The 16818-nt window shown below is 34.4% G+C and overlaps 1 protein-coding gene across 2 annotated transcripts in view; it reads right to left on the reverse strand.

Moving 5' to 3' along the window:
* The window catches only part of ERBIN (erbb2 interacting protein), a 114299-nt gene that overhangs the window by 27134 nt on the left and 70347 nt on the right, over window positions 1-16818 (reverse strand). For both annotated transcript variants that reach the window (XM_062513994.1, XM_062513993.1), the window contains 9 exons: window positions 12917-12973; window positions 8806-8869; window positions 7169-7243; window positions 5742-5886; window positions 5188-5260; window positions 3971-4100; window positions 3514-3629; window positions 2489-2558; window positions 1210-1309 (listed from right to left, as the gene is read on the reverse strand). In XM_062513994.1, the coding sequence (XP_062369978.1) occupies window positions 1210-1309; window positions 2489-2558; window positions 3514-3629; window positions 3971-4100; window positions 5188-5260; window positions 5742-5886; window positions 7169-7243; window positions 8806-8869; window positions 12917-12973 (830 nt within the window). The remainder of the gene's footprint in view (window positions 1-1209; window positions 1310-2488; window positions 2559-3513; window positions 3630-3970; window positions 4101-5187; window positions 5261-5741; window positions 5887-7168; window positions 7244-8805; window positions 8870-12916; window positions 12974-16818) is intronic.

Consider the following 16818-nt stretch of genomic DNA (forward strand, 5'->3'; position numbering starts at 1 on the left):
CAATACCAAGACTGTTCATATTAACCTCTTCTATACCTGACATAGAAAAATATTTAATTATAGGGCTTAGTAAGTGAAATGGAATATTCGTTACTCTGCATTTATTGGGCAAACTTAAAAATTTTCACCCATCTGAAAATATTATAATAAACTTCACTATCACTATTACTAAGACTTCCTGACCAAAAGCCAACTTAATAACTCTATGGAATCTTAATCCTTCCTTTATTCAGACAGGCATTCTGTCAGCTTACACAATCAGTCCATTCCTGTCTACAGAAAAGCCAGAACCTGAGAAAAACTGAGTTCCAACGGAGAGAACACTTTCAGGAACAGTCTTGAAGTTCATTGAAACTCTTAATTCTCACATCCTACCAGAGGTATTGCAAATTAGAAGGCCAAAAGTGATGCACAGTTTACTGCTTTTGCTTATATTTTTGATTACTCTTCTGTCAGTGTACTAGACACCTGTGCCATGGAACAAGAAATGTTGCAACTTGTCAGTTTTCAATTATTTCCATTAATATATTGCACTCCCCCCTTCATTTCTGCTAAAGCAGAACAAGCTTTTCCCTTTTCCTTGAAAGGGAAAGAAAGTGGAAAAAAAAGTTATTCAACTCTCTTTCCATAACTCCTGTTGGGCTTGCTACTGTAACGTCACTTGTTTCCTTAACTATTTTACAACTGTACAGAAATAACCTTCTGGCAAGAGCTTAAAATGTTGTGCCTAACCTTTAATAAAAACAGTTCAAACTACATGTGAGCAACATGCTTTTTCTGGACTGACTTGTTTAAATTTCAAAATAAACCAGAGAATGCTATGTACTTTTCAAAAAATACATATTTGGTAATGGAGGAAACATTTTGCTAAAACAGTTAGTTTGAAGCCAATGCTTAAAAGAATTTCACTCCATATCATTAGGCTCTGTTGGAAGGAATAAGGGTGTCATGCTGGGAGTGGCAATCACTGCAGAACATGTTCCTGTCCATTCCTCACCTTATTCACTGAAATAGTTTCATCTAGAATTTACCAACATCTAAATCTCATTAAGTTAGTGTTCTCATTCATCAGACACAACTCAATCTCTTTCAAGTATACTCTAAACTTGTATTTAAGCATAATTTAGTGAAAATCATACTGGCAGGAAGTCTTCCCATTATTATTTTCAAAAGTGACCACTGTGACAGGTAATTTCAGAAATTCCTTACCCTCCTCAGTCCTTGGTTGCTGAGGGAACATGTAATTAGTAAGTACTGTTTTCTGTGTGTCAGGGTCAGCTTCTTTTTGAAGAGGGATAAGTGGTTTAGACTAGAAAGCAAATTAAAGAAGGTTATGTTATGAGAACATACATATATATATATAAAGTAAATATGTCTAAATATCACAGGTCATGCCTGTCCCATGACCTTGAAGACTGCTTTTCCTTGAATTAAACCATTTCTCCTCTGAATGATTTTCACAAAATGAAGATATTAACATGTCTGTATTTGACTGATGACAGGCTTTTTGACTGAGGACAAACTCACCAACAGCTTTTGTGAAAAGAAAACACTTGATAGCCAAAAAGTAGCCCAGTTTCTTATTGGTACTTACTACAGTCCCAAAGCACACTGATCAGAATTGCATAGACACATTTAGCTATTAAAAGCTGCAGACAGTCATACCAAGAGAAAGATTGTGTACTCCTGTTTTTTTTTCCTTTTGACACCAGATTGAACATCCTCAACCCCTTACAGGGAAGGGCAGAGGATTCTTGAAATTCCTGATTTAGTAGAAGTGCACATCTGAGGCTAGTGGATTTCTGAGGCCCTGTACACCTTAATGCCATTCAGAAAATCAGCAATATACCACAGACTTTAATAAAAAGGAAAAATACAAGCACATGAGTTATTGCTTAACAAAGTAACTGCTTGTTCAAAGTTGAACAGTCACACAGTTCAAAGGTGTGTCAAGAAATCTAACTTAAAACCAGGCATGCTGTTTCCCCACTGTTACAGCTGTGAAAGAAACAGCAGGCTACACCTTGAAGTTCAAGCTTATCAAGCACTAGCTCTCCTGTATAAATTAGCCTGAACAAAGAAAACTGACAACAACAAAACAACAGAAAACCCCAAAGCCACAACAACAAACAAAAACATGACAAAACAAACAAAAAAAAACCACAAAAACCAACCAACCAACAACAACAAACAAACAAAAAATCGCTACAAACCCAGAGAAAAGACAACAAAAACAAGAGCTAATGAGCAAAAAGCTTTCCAACATCTGTTAAATTGTATTTCCTCACAGCACAGTACTGCAGGATCATGAGTATCCAGAGACAGGTAAGCTCAGTATTGGTTACTTCAGGAGACTTGACAGAGTAATGTCAAGAAATTATTGATGTACACAGTACTAGGCCTCTATTTAACAGATGGCTCTGTCCTTGTCAATCCCATTAGGAATGAAGTCAATATTCTTTTATTTTCAATACTAAAAAAATCTTACCTGATTGTCTGATAGCCACATAGCAGTGAGTTGTTGCAGTTTTGTAAAGGTAAAGGGTAAATTCTTCAGTCTGTAAATTACAAGAATTTATGGAAGTACATTTAGCCATACTGTTAAGACTTTAAATAATCCTGCATTAGCCTGTAAAATATTTTAAAATATATTTCCATATGAAGTTAACTTAATAAATACTGAGAACTAAAAGGCTACAGCATGTAATTTAAATTCAAATTTAAAATAACCCAAACAAACAAGAAAAACTTATATCTGTCCAGTTTAGCAAGTAGCTTAAAATAAATAAGTGACATTGTAACTTGAATTTTAACTCAACTGGGTGACTTGAATGCCAGACAATTAACACCAGTTAATAAATCTGAATCCTCATTTTTTTATCACAATTTATGCCAATTCAGGAAATAAATGCAACATCTGAAGATCAGATTTTTTTCTCAAAAACACATGTATGGGGAAGGGGCTGTCCTGGATAATGGGTGCTCTTGACATTAATGGATAAATCAAGCCACAGATGACAGAGAAGCTGGACTGACAGAACAGGAGTTCTGTTAGACTTCTCTCTCCCAGTATACTTCAACTCAATAAACCAACAATTCCCCAAAGCTAAACATTTTGTCTAATTTTAATGACCATCCCTACTAAAACACAACTCTTTTCCCCCTTTCACAGAACACAGTATCCTATGATACTGTTGGGTGCTCCACATGCAATTCAGGAAGCTATTAATCTTTAAGTAAGAGTCAAAAGTTTTATGCAAATAACCAAAGTAATTCCCTAGAAAAAAACAAATGTAGTGAAGCTGCACTCCAGTGCACTTGCCAACTCATTAAAATAAAGACAGCCTAATATAACGGAACTGCAAGATCCAGAATATGACAATAATTCATAAAATACATCTCGGCTTCTGAGCAGTGTGTGAGATAAGGAAAGATAGCCATAATGTATTCATAACAATCCCTCTACATCATTGTTGCATTTATACAACTTCTACTTCAAAAGCATTCACAAACCTATTATCACTCAGATTGATGACTTTTAATTTCTGCATATCACCCATTTCTTCAGGGAGAAATTCAAGCTTATTAGAATGCAGAAACAACACTGTTACATGTTTCCAGTTTCCAATCTAAAAAAAAAAAAAAAAGCCCCACAATGAATTAATTCATCTTCAAAACATAAATATGAAAATTTTTACAACAATTAGTACTGAGGCTATTTTGTCCTGACAGTTTATTAGTTTATTCTTACATAGTAACCTTATAGTTTCAATATATAGCAATGAATTCCTACTTGTTGCTTAAAAAAAAAATCAAATTTCATTATTTATTAACTTGTGTATTTGTATACAACCTCCTTTGAAAACATACACAAAAAAATCCTCTCAAGAATTAGTAACTAGCTGTTCACAAGTTGCACAGACTATATAAACACATTAAAATACTAATTTTGTAGACTTTAAATAGATACCTCTGATGGCAACTGAGTTAAAAAGTTATGATCTGCAGCAAATGTTCTTATATTCGAGAGCTGACCAACAGATGAAGGCAATGTTTCAATCTCATTGAAACTACAGTCCAGTTCTTCTACTGATATTAACCTGAAAAAGAAAAACGTAACTCCTCTATACAGATTAATTAACATTAAACGAACATCTGAAGTTTAAATGAAATTAATATCACTATAATTATTTCAAATGTAGTTAAAAATAGACCGTAAGGAATTAAAATCCAAGTAGACTCCTTTACTGATGGCCTAAAATGTGTTTTAGGGTGGATGCATTTTCCTGTTAGTTGATTGCAGGTTTTCTGGTTCTGTTTTGAGCTTGCTTATTTTTTTTAAATCCTCTTTACACTGTCCTCACAATGAAAACAGTGAGGCCAGCAACACTGAATGCTTGTGTAGTACATGACAACATCCCAATGTAAGGCATTAAGAACATTCAGAAGGGGGCAGACTATAATAAAATCAGAGTGCAGTTTTTGAACATGTAAAGCATTTCAAGAGTTAGAGACCATGAACCCAAGAAACTGGCAGTACTTTCTAAACTCTAACAACAAAAGATAACCTATATTAATTAAAAGATATGAAAAAAATTGGATGACATTGTACATTTGTACAGCACTTAATTGTGAGCCAATTATTTTTGCTGTTATTTCCAAGTTTTAAATTAAATTGCTGAACACCAAAATATATATCTTAAAAATTTGCTGATGGGCAGCTGGAAATTCTCCACATATATATATATATACACACACATATATATTTATATATACATATATATACACACACATATATAAAGATAAATATATATTCATGTATACTTTTTACAAGATTTTTGAGATTGGTCAATCATTTGCAATATCTACCACAGCCATGTTACTGTCAAAAAAAAGTTTCAGGAAGCTAGCTGACTCTTTAAGTGTCTTGTTTTCTGTCACACTCAATTTTTTGCTTTATAGATTGGAGGCTGCATTATGTAATGAACATAGGCCCTTTGCTATTAAGTAATAGGAACACACATGCTGCAAAGCAAACTAAGATATGAAAACGCTTGAAATTGTATTAGGACATTAACATGTAGAAGACATTAAATCAAGTAGTTATAAAAAACTCTGAAAGAGAAGCCACTGTTAAAGAAAAAGTGTTCAGAAAGGCAATTCAACTTATTTTGGTGAAATACCTACCCTCCTATGGAGTCGGGCAAATAAATTAACTGGTTCTCATCAATTTTAAGTGTTGTCACCTTTTTCAGAGAACCTGTAATAGGAAGGAGTAAATCAAAATGGACATTTGACTTCATTAAGCTGAGTTTTAACTTTTAAATTAAGAGGGGGAAAAACCCCAACATTATGGGCAAGCAACCACATCTCTATTCTCTGGCATGCCTATAGTGCTGTATTCTTAAGGAAATAAAGATATGAGCCTACAGAACTTGTTTGCCAGTTTACAATGTGCCAACCATTTGGGTAGGTGGGTGGAGGCAGGGAGTAAAAGAAATCTTTTTTACTTTCATAGAGACAGCAGTTTTTCATCCATTTACAAACTACTGTATAAAGTAAAGAATGCTTCAAAACACTTGCAAGTTATTGTTTATCCACGTATTACAGCTTTACTGTATTTACGTGTTACTGGCATTTTACTCAACTGAAACAGATCTAGAATGTAATTTTTGCATTTTCAAGTGCTCTGGGTCTGAACTACAGGCTTTTAAAAACATTAATTAACTTCAAATACAAACCAATAGACTCTGGCAGTTGCTGAAGTGAATTACTGGATAACAGTAGGTCTTGCAGGCTTTCACAACCTGAAATACCTTCTTCGACTACTTCAATGTTGTTTTTAGAAACATCCAAGTACGTCAGTTGTTTCAAAGTGCCTATAAACTAAAATTAAGAGAAAATAATGTGTTCTAGAAAGTGCAAGTTCAAAACAAAAAAATCCAGCAGATTTGGCCTCTCAAGCGTAATGCCAGAGGAAAAGAATTAGAGTATGAAATACAACTTTATGCAAAATACAAAAAACTTTCAAATGAAGTATTTTGTGTAGATAAGCACAGCTGATACTTTTGCACACACAGACACCCCACAGTAGCTCTGCATATCCCTAAAGTCAGTCTTCTACACATTCAACAGTTTGATTCAGTTATTGTGAATCAAGTAATTGAAGCTTTAGAACCGACTTCAGAGACACATAATGTGAGGACATCATTATGCTCCAGTAGAATTTTAATGCTCATTTTTGCCTTTTGTGTAAAACTGTATCGTCAAAAACATTGAAACCCTAATTGTACTATACTGAAAGAAACAAGGCAAAATATAAAGGCAAATAATAAGCTTGTGTTACCATTCCATAAGAATCAAGCATAAGCTTAAAATTCATGCATACTACTCTACTAAAATCTTCATTTTCAGAAATACAGTTTTATTTTACTGTTAAACACAGTTCAGCTTGTATTTTGCAATCAAACCACTCAAGTGTTTGAGAACTAGCTGATGGAAAAACAGTAGCAAAGACTACTGATCAGTCAGGAAGGCCACATTTCACATGACTGCTTGTGATTTTAAGGTTAAAAAGAAGCCAGCTGCTTTTCAAATTTCAAATACTCGTTTATTAGTTTGCTACAACTCAAGCAAAGGTTCTCAAGTACTATAATAATAGGGCAGCCTGGACAACATGTAAGTCCAGAGACATGTAAGTCAACAGACTGTTTTCTCAGGAACTGGCTATGCTCCCTGTTTACACAGCACCAGAATTGGCACTGCTTGTTTCACAGCTGTGACCAGTAAAAATCCACACAACATATTTATCCCATATATTCCTGCTTGCTGTCTAACATAGAATAATCCCTTTTTGGAAGGGCCATTCAAACCTAAATTTGATTTAAGATTTTTACTAGTTTTCCTGAATTGCAACATCGTTTTTGATGAGAAATATGTAACTTTCAATAAATAAAAATAAAAAAAAAAATCCACACAAAAAACTGTGAATGCAGCTCTCATGATCAGTGATAATTTCTAAGTGGACTAGTTAAGCATTCGAGTTCCATTTAGCCTTTTTGCTTTAAGTAACACTAAAATCACATAACTTCAACATACATGATCCATGACAAAGAAAGTACCCATGTAATTTAAAATACTCTATGTTTAATACAGCAAAAGAACTTACCCCAGGAATAAGTGTTAATCTATTACCATCCATCCAAAATTCCTTTAATCCACTCAGTTGTTCAAGTACTTCAGGCTGTAATGGCAAGCCATTTTTAAAAAAATTTATGAAAAAACCCCAGTGAACGGCAAAAACAACTCCAATGATTTCTCTATTGCAACTTTATTGATGTTTTACTGTAGCTGTTATACCTATTTTTTCACTGGGTTATCAAAGGAAACCCAGATAATTAACTTTTGAAATTAAAATATATACCAGATATACAAAAACTTTCAAGAACCTAACCACAGCACTAAATCATCTTCAGACAAAGGCTTTCTGTTGGTTTGCTGTCTTTTACAGAAAGCATTACTTTTCAGTAGGCACTACTGAAAACCATAAGTACATGTTACATGCACAATTTTGATGGAGGAAGTCTAAAAACCTTTAAACTTCATCAATTCAGAAGACTTGTTTTTCAAAAATACCAGCGATTTTTTGGTTTGGGGGAAAATCAAAACAAATTTCATTTTTCTATCAACAAAGGGTGCATCTCCATGATACAAGCAAACCACCCCATACATAAAATGAAGTGCAGGACTATGTTTCCAATATAACTAATTGTTAAAAGTGTCTTGTTTATCAGGGAAAGACCCCTTCTTGATAAACATCCACACTGCATGTGCCTTCCTATTTAAACTTCCCTCCTGAGAAAGCAATACAAAAGAGATACTACATACTACTAATACTACAGCACCTTAAGTACAGCCAAGTTCAGATAAATGCTAAGTTTTGTTATACAGTGAATAGACATGATTTCTGCTTAAGTTGCAGTCCTGACTCCCAACTCATTTTCCAAGATGAAATTGTAATTTAAGCATTAGTTTTAGACTCCCACACAAATATCTACCCTATTATGTGAATATGGCAGTCATGGTAAGGGCTAGATGTTTAAGCATAATAATGTAAAATTCCTTAAATACTCTCCCCTATTTTCCAAACCATATCACTAGGCAAGTGTTCATTTCTGCATATTCTACTAGTGACACACAAAGGCTTGACTCTACTGTGTTGCTGGTCAGCAGTTTCATTATACTTCTATTTCAAGAAAGTACTTGTAAAAAAAGCAGAGAGATGTTGTGTGACTCAAATACAAGATATATTTGCCTGTGAGACCACAAACAGGAAACAACTCAATACATGCTGAAGGAAAAATCAGAGCACCTCAACCATAAATACTGCTTTGAACAACATTCCAATTTAATAACCCTTGGATCTAAACAGTTTGTGCACAATAATAAAAGCAGGTTATGCACAAAATTGTAACATTCAATACATGATAATCAGTAAGTGTTTAGAAGTTATTCTAAGCCAAACCATTATGTTTATAATTCAAACACATATTACTATTAATTATTTACCAGTACAGTAACCACACTATATAACAGTGTTATTTTTAAATGCAGTAGAAGCATACTGTCATTGATAAGATCACACACACACAATTTTTGTAACAGGCTCCATAAAGTAGTTGTAAGGTATATATAACTCTTAGCAGCAGAACTAAGATGATGTTCATATTTTCATATTTGTTAAAAACTGATCAAAGGGTAAGATTTATAAAATATGCAGAGCTCTTTTACTAAGGCAAAACTCACCACTTCTGTGAATTCGTTACTTCCTAAGTCCAGTCTCTCCAACTGAGTCAATCTGGACATGGTTCTGCACAGGAAGGGGATTAATAAAGAATTAGGTCTAAGAAAATGCTAGCTATATTAAATCTCACAGATTTACAAAAATCTAGCAATCAGTATGAAGTAATGATGTTATTCTGTAGCTGGAATGATATCTAATTACAGATAAATTTTTCACATGCTGGTCAACCAGGCACATATTACTGATCCTGCACATTGCTGAGTGTCACACAAAGAGTAAGCACACTGCAACACGCTTGAACCTGCAAGATGAGCTTGCAAAAACTAAAGACCAGTAAAGAAATCTTCATGATAAAGAGTAATGCAGTGGCTCATCTCTTCTTTCTGAGTGGTTCACTTTTTACATACAGTTACAGTATGTCCCTTCAGCAGTCAAAGGCTGGTTAACTACATGTTTTCTTCTCAAAGAAAGACTACTGCCAAGCAACCAGCTAAAACAGAGAAGAGCACTGTTCAATCACAGCATCCAATACCACCTCTTTACCTCTCTAGGCTGCTAAGTTGCATCGATGTGATGGGGTTTGGAACCCTAATTATTTCTACAGTCATTCATTAAATTAAGATTACTAAGTCGGCTTTTGCGACACATCAATACTCCTGAACCTAACTTATGGCAAATATTAAATCAATGTCTGAAATAAAAGTAAAATCCATTACTTCAAGCTGTGCTTTGGAAACATTTTTCCTCTATGTAAATTCACCATGGGGACTCCACAGAGATTATCTACCACTGCATATGGTGGTCAACACAATGGGTACTTCACAGCACCTCCACAGTCAACAGCAGTTCTACCTCGAAGTATTTTTAAGAGACTGTGAATCCCTCATATGAAATCATATTCATGTATTTATTTATTAATAGATTTTCACAAAATTATTAGTAGTATCTAAACATTCCCTATATAAACTGCAGCAGCGTACATACTGTAAAATTCTGGACAAATTAAATATCAGAGGTCCTAAATGGTAGAGTTTTGTATATTGTCAGAATATCACACTAGGTTCTTCGAGAAATAACTGCATGTCCATAAGATGCTCTATGCAGCTATTCAACGATTCAGTTTTTCTTCAAATGCAGTAAGATCCACAGTTGCTCTGAACATACACTTAAAAAAATATATTGGAAAATATCATATTTACTGAAAGTAATTTAATGCAATTATTAATATTATTAATTAAATAATCTCCAAGAAGAAGACTCAACATCTGTTTAGAAATTTGATTTTCATGACACTGGAGTAATTAAGCTGGGAACAAACTAGGAATTTAGCTTAAGCAGGTGAAGACAAGACCAAGACAAAAGAAGCAGAAGCATTTTTTGCACTGTAGAAATAGTAAACATAGGCTTTGAAGGAAAGCCTCTAGCAACCTGTCCTAGAGAAAGAAAGAAGAAAAACAATGAAACATGAAGACTACTTTCAGAAGACTCTAAGAAACAAGTTCCCTCACTGCTTGAAGCTAACAATCAGGATGATTATCAGCAAGATAATGTTCTTTTTCAATTTCTAACTAAACGTATCTGAGTCCCTCTGAAATCCTGCAGAAGATAGATCTCCCAAAGCTTTGTGAGACCACGTCAACACCAATTTTAGTGTTATATGTTCCGAACAAATTTGCCCCAAAAAGTTTCCCAGAAGCACTGCTGAAGAACTCCTTTAAAAGGATCTAACATAGCATTCTGTAGCTTTTGAAACTTCATAGACCATTTGCATAGACTATGCAAACCAATGTTATATAAAGATGACAGGATAACAAGATAACTTTATTGATTTGGAGCCCTTTATTCCCCTTGCCAAAATGACTGATCTAGCAAACACATCCACTCAACTACAAAATATACACAAACGTGTTTGCAAGATGAGGGTCTCCTTTCACTGCTGTTTGCATAATAGATATTTCAAAATATTTCAGATATTCTAGGACTAATATCTCCTCACTTTCCTGTATTGTTTGGAGAGAAATACCTTCAGACACAATACAAAAAAGGCTTCCAATAATTTATGGTAGCAGGAAAATTCAATGCCACATGATGTTGAAGCAAACATTAACTAGATCATGGAATTACACCTATTTTCATCTGTGACATGGCACTGTGTAATCCCTCCCATAAACTGAAAGCCTCTTTCATAATTCATATTATTGAACTTGGCATCAATTCAACTCAATACTAAAGGATCAGATAGCCTAAATTATGCCTCTAATTCTGATGTTGTAGACAGACAGCTTCACTAAGGTTAAACACCACAGTTGATGTTAAGTGGCATACAACTCAAGGGGGATGAGTGTGATGGCAAGACTGGGACCTGAATCACTGTAATTATACCCTCAATAACTTGCTTCTTTCTAAAACGCTTACTCTTTTTATTGACAATTGGGCCACAGAAGCTTAAATAAATAAAAAAAATTTAAAAGTACTGTATTTTTACTGGATCATCTTCCCAATTCACCTATCAGAAAAATGCCTCTAAAATAGTTTCTGTCTCATTTTTGTTTCCTTTCAGAAACAGTTTTATCCAGATGTTTTGCATTATAATGCTGCCACTTCCAGTTTCTGGCTGTGGATAAGCTCCAAACAAAATGATACATATGAAGTTTGATATGCATAAAGTTTGGCATAATGCAACATTGATGTAGTGTGTTGGCATTGATTACCCATTTTAATTAACACTCTTTCAAGTACTTCATACTTAAATGTCAAAAATTATGTGCATGTTTTACTCAGAGAGGGCTAGTTTGATGCTGTAGAATTTATCCAAATACATTTCTAATTACAAATAGAATATTAGAAAGATGAGAGTCACAGGAAAACAAGAAAAAATATTGGTATTCTATAGTAAAAATATTAGGACCTACTGCTATAACTTATTAACATCAAAAATCTGCTTTGAATTTTCTACACTTTTTAAAGCTGTATAGCATCTTCTGTAAGAGTACCAGAATAGAATAATAAAGCTAGGAGCTATTATGGAAGTGAAACAGAGGACTTCTTCATGACAGTTGCTGTTTAGTTTTCAATCAAGACTAGAACTCTGAAAACACTAAGGTCAACAAAAATCTTACCAGCACCTTCAACAGAGGATATGTTTGACTTAAACACATTAAAGCATGAATTATTGTCTCATTTTTAGAAATATTTAATGTAATTCATGCTGTTAATGTTAATTATGGCAATTAAGGTCAGAGTGATCTTATAAACAAAATTGGTATCAGCTGGAAGTTTTAATTATAGCTACTGTTCTTCAGTTGGGAGTAACTTAATTTAGAGAGCTACCACTCTAAATTACATGTCCTCTGATTTTTTTTCTTGCTGAAAACTAGTGATAGCAGAGAGAGCTGAAAAGAATTGAGAGTATTTATACCACAGAACGCTTCACACTTTGAAGATGTAAATTCACACTTTCTGATACTACACATATCATTCCAGATATGATTTCTGGCTTGTTTATACAGCAGACTCCTCAGTACAGTATCTAGGCACTTAAAAAGGGAATCCCAATAGAACATAACCCTTGATCATGTCTTAGGCATATAATTAGCTACCGTCACTAAAAAAACTGGCTGTTGTATTTGAAGAACTGGCAATTTCTACTTCAGCCTACTGCATGCAAGAGCCTCCTAGCTGTGGAGGAGTTGGACAGAGTGAATATTCAACTGTTAGACCCTCCTCCACCAAAATTTCTTACATCCACCAAAACCAGGAACTCTACCAATTTCTGCTGCCAGTGAAAAATTACTTTCACAGTATACCAAACATATTCATGACTCTGCAGGTGGCTATTTACATCCCATCTTCGGGATCTGTTTCTTTCTTCATTGACCTTTTATATCTTTGTTAATCTGCTTGGAACTCCAGAGTCCCAGACGGAAAATTCTGAGCATTGCTCTTGCTCACAGAAACAACAGGAACTGCATCACCATCAGCCTGGTCTTGTTTGATGAAGTAAGTGAGAATTGCAAGGCACGGACTAAAAAAATGCTAGATTTTAGGAGAGGTACAACTGGATTAATGTTAAAACTAATGTGGTAGGAATTTCTAGAACTGTACTATACTTACTTTGGCAATATTTTTAACTGGTTTTCTCTAAGTTCCAATATCTGAAGTTTAGTTAATCTGTAACAGAAAGGCAAACAAATTACCACAACATTCTGTATTTAATAACAAAATATCAAAATTTAATAACAAAAGCAATCTCTGAACTTACCTATACTACAGAATCAAAAGAAAAAGAATCTGGATATTTGACATTTTTCCCCATAAAATTAAGGTTAAATTTTGTGCAAAATTTGCATGTTATTTTAAATTCATTGGCTGGAGTTTGATTTTGGTAAACCAACAAAGAAAGTAAATCTTGCCTGCTTTTCTGTCCTGTTTGAATACATTTGTCTTCCTTGATCCGAAAAATTTTGAAGCATTTCATTGGATTAATAACAGGAACATATTATCGTTTTAATGAAAAGTACACAGGAAGTAGCAGAAAGGTAGGATCACTTTGCACAATTAAAGACGTTCAATTTCTACTACTGGCAATGCATCAAAGAGTTTAATACAAAAAGCCTTATCTAACAAATACCTGACTCCTTTAAATTAATCTTGGATTTCCTTACATATTCTCTTTCTAGTCAGATTCTGAATTCATTTTGATATTCCTGTTATAAGGTGGTTTGACCGTTTTTCCAGTAAATCCTTGGTTGCAAGACAAATAACTTCTAAATCCCAACTCAACTGCTTAGCCAAGGTTAAGTTCCAAGCAATCTTTACACTCAAGCAACGTGCCATTGCCAGCAAAATTTTTTGTATCAGGAGAGAAATTACAAAGCTCCCTTTGTTTAAAAGAATTAACAAAATTATTTAGTTTAAATACAGATAGGATTGTAATGACAAGAGTTCTATGTGTGACCCACTGACAGCACTCACACAACACCAAATAGGGAATTAAGGTCTCTGACTTCAAAAGGACCTTAGAGTAGACCAGTCTTTCCTAAAGGTGCTTAACTAGAGTGTTGTTAGGGCAGAGACAAAAATCTTCATTTTAATTAAGTGGTAAGAACTATCCTTTGTGCAGAAATAGAAAGTTGAAAACAGTATTTATTTTTCCTCTAGACATTCACTCATTTTTGGATGAGTTTGAAAGCAGCAATCTGCCATGCCCACAAATAACCTAAGAATGTAAGAGTCACCTTGAAAGACAGAAGTCAGTGCAGCCCAGCATTGCAAACAGCACTCACCATCTGGCAGCAACTGCTGGAGGGAACCCTCCTCCCTCCAACTTCTAAAAAAACCCAAAACCCCAGCACCCTAGCAGTAGTGAGAGAATACCCTAATAAAAACCCAATTCATTGTAATAGCACTGCTGTTTGTCTAGAACACAAGTGGGAAAGACCTCCTAGGCATCCTACCCTACCAGGACCCAAAGACAACAATGTAGTATGTAACAAAACTATAAGAACCCTCAGACGTGAATGAACATTCTGGGCTTTGATTTCTAAATCAAGCACTGCATTAGCCTTTAGCTGGTGTTTAGCTTTGATGACGAGGAAGATAGCTACACAGTTTGTAGTTTTTTCTTCACAACTCACGTATGCAGTCAACTTCCGCTGAATGCAGTGGTAGCAAATCTCTCTTCATATGCTAACCTATAAATATGTACACCCACATTTTGCTGACTTTAGCCAAAACTGACTGTATGACACCCATAACAAGCTAATTCTGTGAACTTAAAGATTGCCTTTGGTGACAGGAATGCTCATAGCTTTGTCACCTTGTTTTCTGTTCTAATCTTTCCTCAGCTAGCCCTAAGAGACTGAAGATATAAATATCAAATTTCTTATGTGTAGAGCTTCATAGAAGCTACTAAGAAAACATTCTCAACCTCTCCATGCTGGGAGATACAGGCTGTGTTTAAACATGTCATTTTCATCCAGTAATCGATGAGAAATACTGGATAGAAATACTGAATAGCTAATTCAAGTTTAAAATAATAATGCACATCGAGTACTAAGTCTAGCTATTCTTTCAGTTGCTGGTGCTAAGCATGCAGCATCCATCCAAACTGAGCACCTGAACTGCCATACGGGACCTGAAGAAGTGGCATTTAATTTGGAAAAGAAATAGAGAACTAATTCACCTATATTAAAGGAAAAATGGAATTCATAGTGGCAGAATATATGTCACCTAAGCCATTCTGTGGCAAAGATCTGTCCTACTTGTATAGAAATATTTAATTTCTGAACTTGAAAAACCCATCACCATAGAACTATCTGCACATCACCAATGCACAAAGCTGTAACAAGTATTATTCAACTAGAAGTACGTTCTGTAATAGTTTAAATTTTTAAAATATTTTTTAAAGCTATTTAAAACATTATTTTATCAATATTGTTCTTTAATCATAACCATCTTAGCCTGCTTTTAAAATGCAGCACAACTTTTCAATAAAACAAAATGTCTACATGAACAATTTTCCAGATGATCAATATCCTTCCTAAATCTGATTTTTTAAACAATACCACCTGTAAAAAAATGTAAACAAATATACAGCAGGTGAGAGAATGGGAGACAACACTCATGAGAATGACAGCAATTAAACTGTAGAAACAATAAACACTCAGCAAGAAAGATACATAAGAAACCAGGTTTTCTGACCTGACACACAGAGCAAAAAAAACTTCGTCAGGTGTTAATATGTACTGGCTTAGTTTTTAGGAGTCATTATTATTGACAACAGTTGCCAGTAAGAGCAGGCAACAGAACTCAGTTACTTCATACACTCCTAAATAGCAAAATGTAATAGCTATAAGGCCATATTAAAAAGAAAAACCTGCACCAAACTGAAAGAAACTGAAAGCTTGTAATTTATGAGATTAAATATTTCAAAAGTTTCTAAGTTTTTTATTTGTTTATAAAAGAAGTATTTCCATATTCTCAAGCAGAAGATAACCAACTTTGCACTAAGAAAGTATTTATACCTAGGTGTAAAATTGTGGGATGGCAGAGCAGTCTCATCACTTAGAGAGGAGAAATATTCAATGTCAAAGGGGTCTGAACCTTACCTTGTAATAGTACTTTAATGTTAATTTTTTTTCCAATTTATTAGATATAAACATTGCCTTCCTATAGAACACTGTGTATTCTATGCAACACTGTTTTAGCAGGTAAACTTACATACATGAATACTTCAAATTCATTCTCTTAGGTATACAACAGGATGCTGCAAGTCATTAGATTTTAACGAACAAGGCAGAGTTTGTAACTATCAACATTAAAATGGAAAATTGGCTTTTAAGTTGTCTTCAGTAACTGATTTATTCTTATTATGCTAGTAATTAATGACTTCACCATTTCACTAACCATTAAGCATTATAGAAGCTGACATCGACAAAGAAAAAATTATGAGAATTTTTAATGTGTATTACGTGTAAGATAAACTACTCAAAAGATCAGCTGTTAACCTGAAGTCTTCAAGTTCATCTGTAGTGCCTGCTTTTACTATGAAAATCTTGCCATTTGGTTAGACTATTAAAAAACAGAACAGAAGAAGCACAGAATCATTAGAATTCCAACAAGATTATGAATATGCCAGATATTCTTCAACCTGCATCATAAGCAGCTGTTTTGATAGCTGAATGTGTACCAGATCTGGTGTTCCTAAAAATTCATCAGGGAATGACCAGTAACAGAGAAGAGCAAGCCAACAGGTCTGATCACAGATGACTAATAAACTAACAAGTCACTAGTGGAGAGCACCTGTGCTTATGTTCCTTATTGCTCATCTCCTGATCTGCCCAACTGCTGCAGCATTATCTGGGGGCTGTGCTAATCTCTGGCAAACTGTGCTGACCTAAATATAACTATACTGCCTCAGGCAATTTTTTCACTAAGCAACATGATTGCTTAACTGATAGCTGTATTTTCTGAAAGAGATGTTTGCTGGTTGGATCCAGCAAAGTGGATCCAGC

This window comes from Cinclus cinclus, chromosome Z (genome assembly GCF_963662255.1).
Source record: "Cinclus cinclus chromosome Z, bCinCin1.1, whole genome shotgun sequence".
Taxonomy (NCBI): domain Eukaryota; kingdom Metazoa; phylum Chordata; class Aves; order Passeriformes; family Cinclidae; genus Cinclus; species Cinclus cinclus.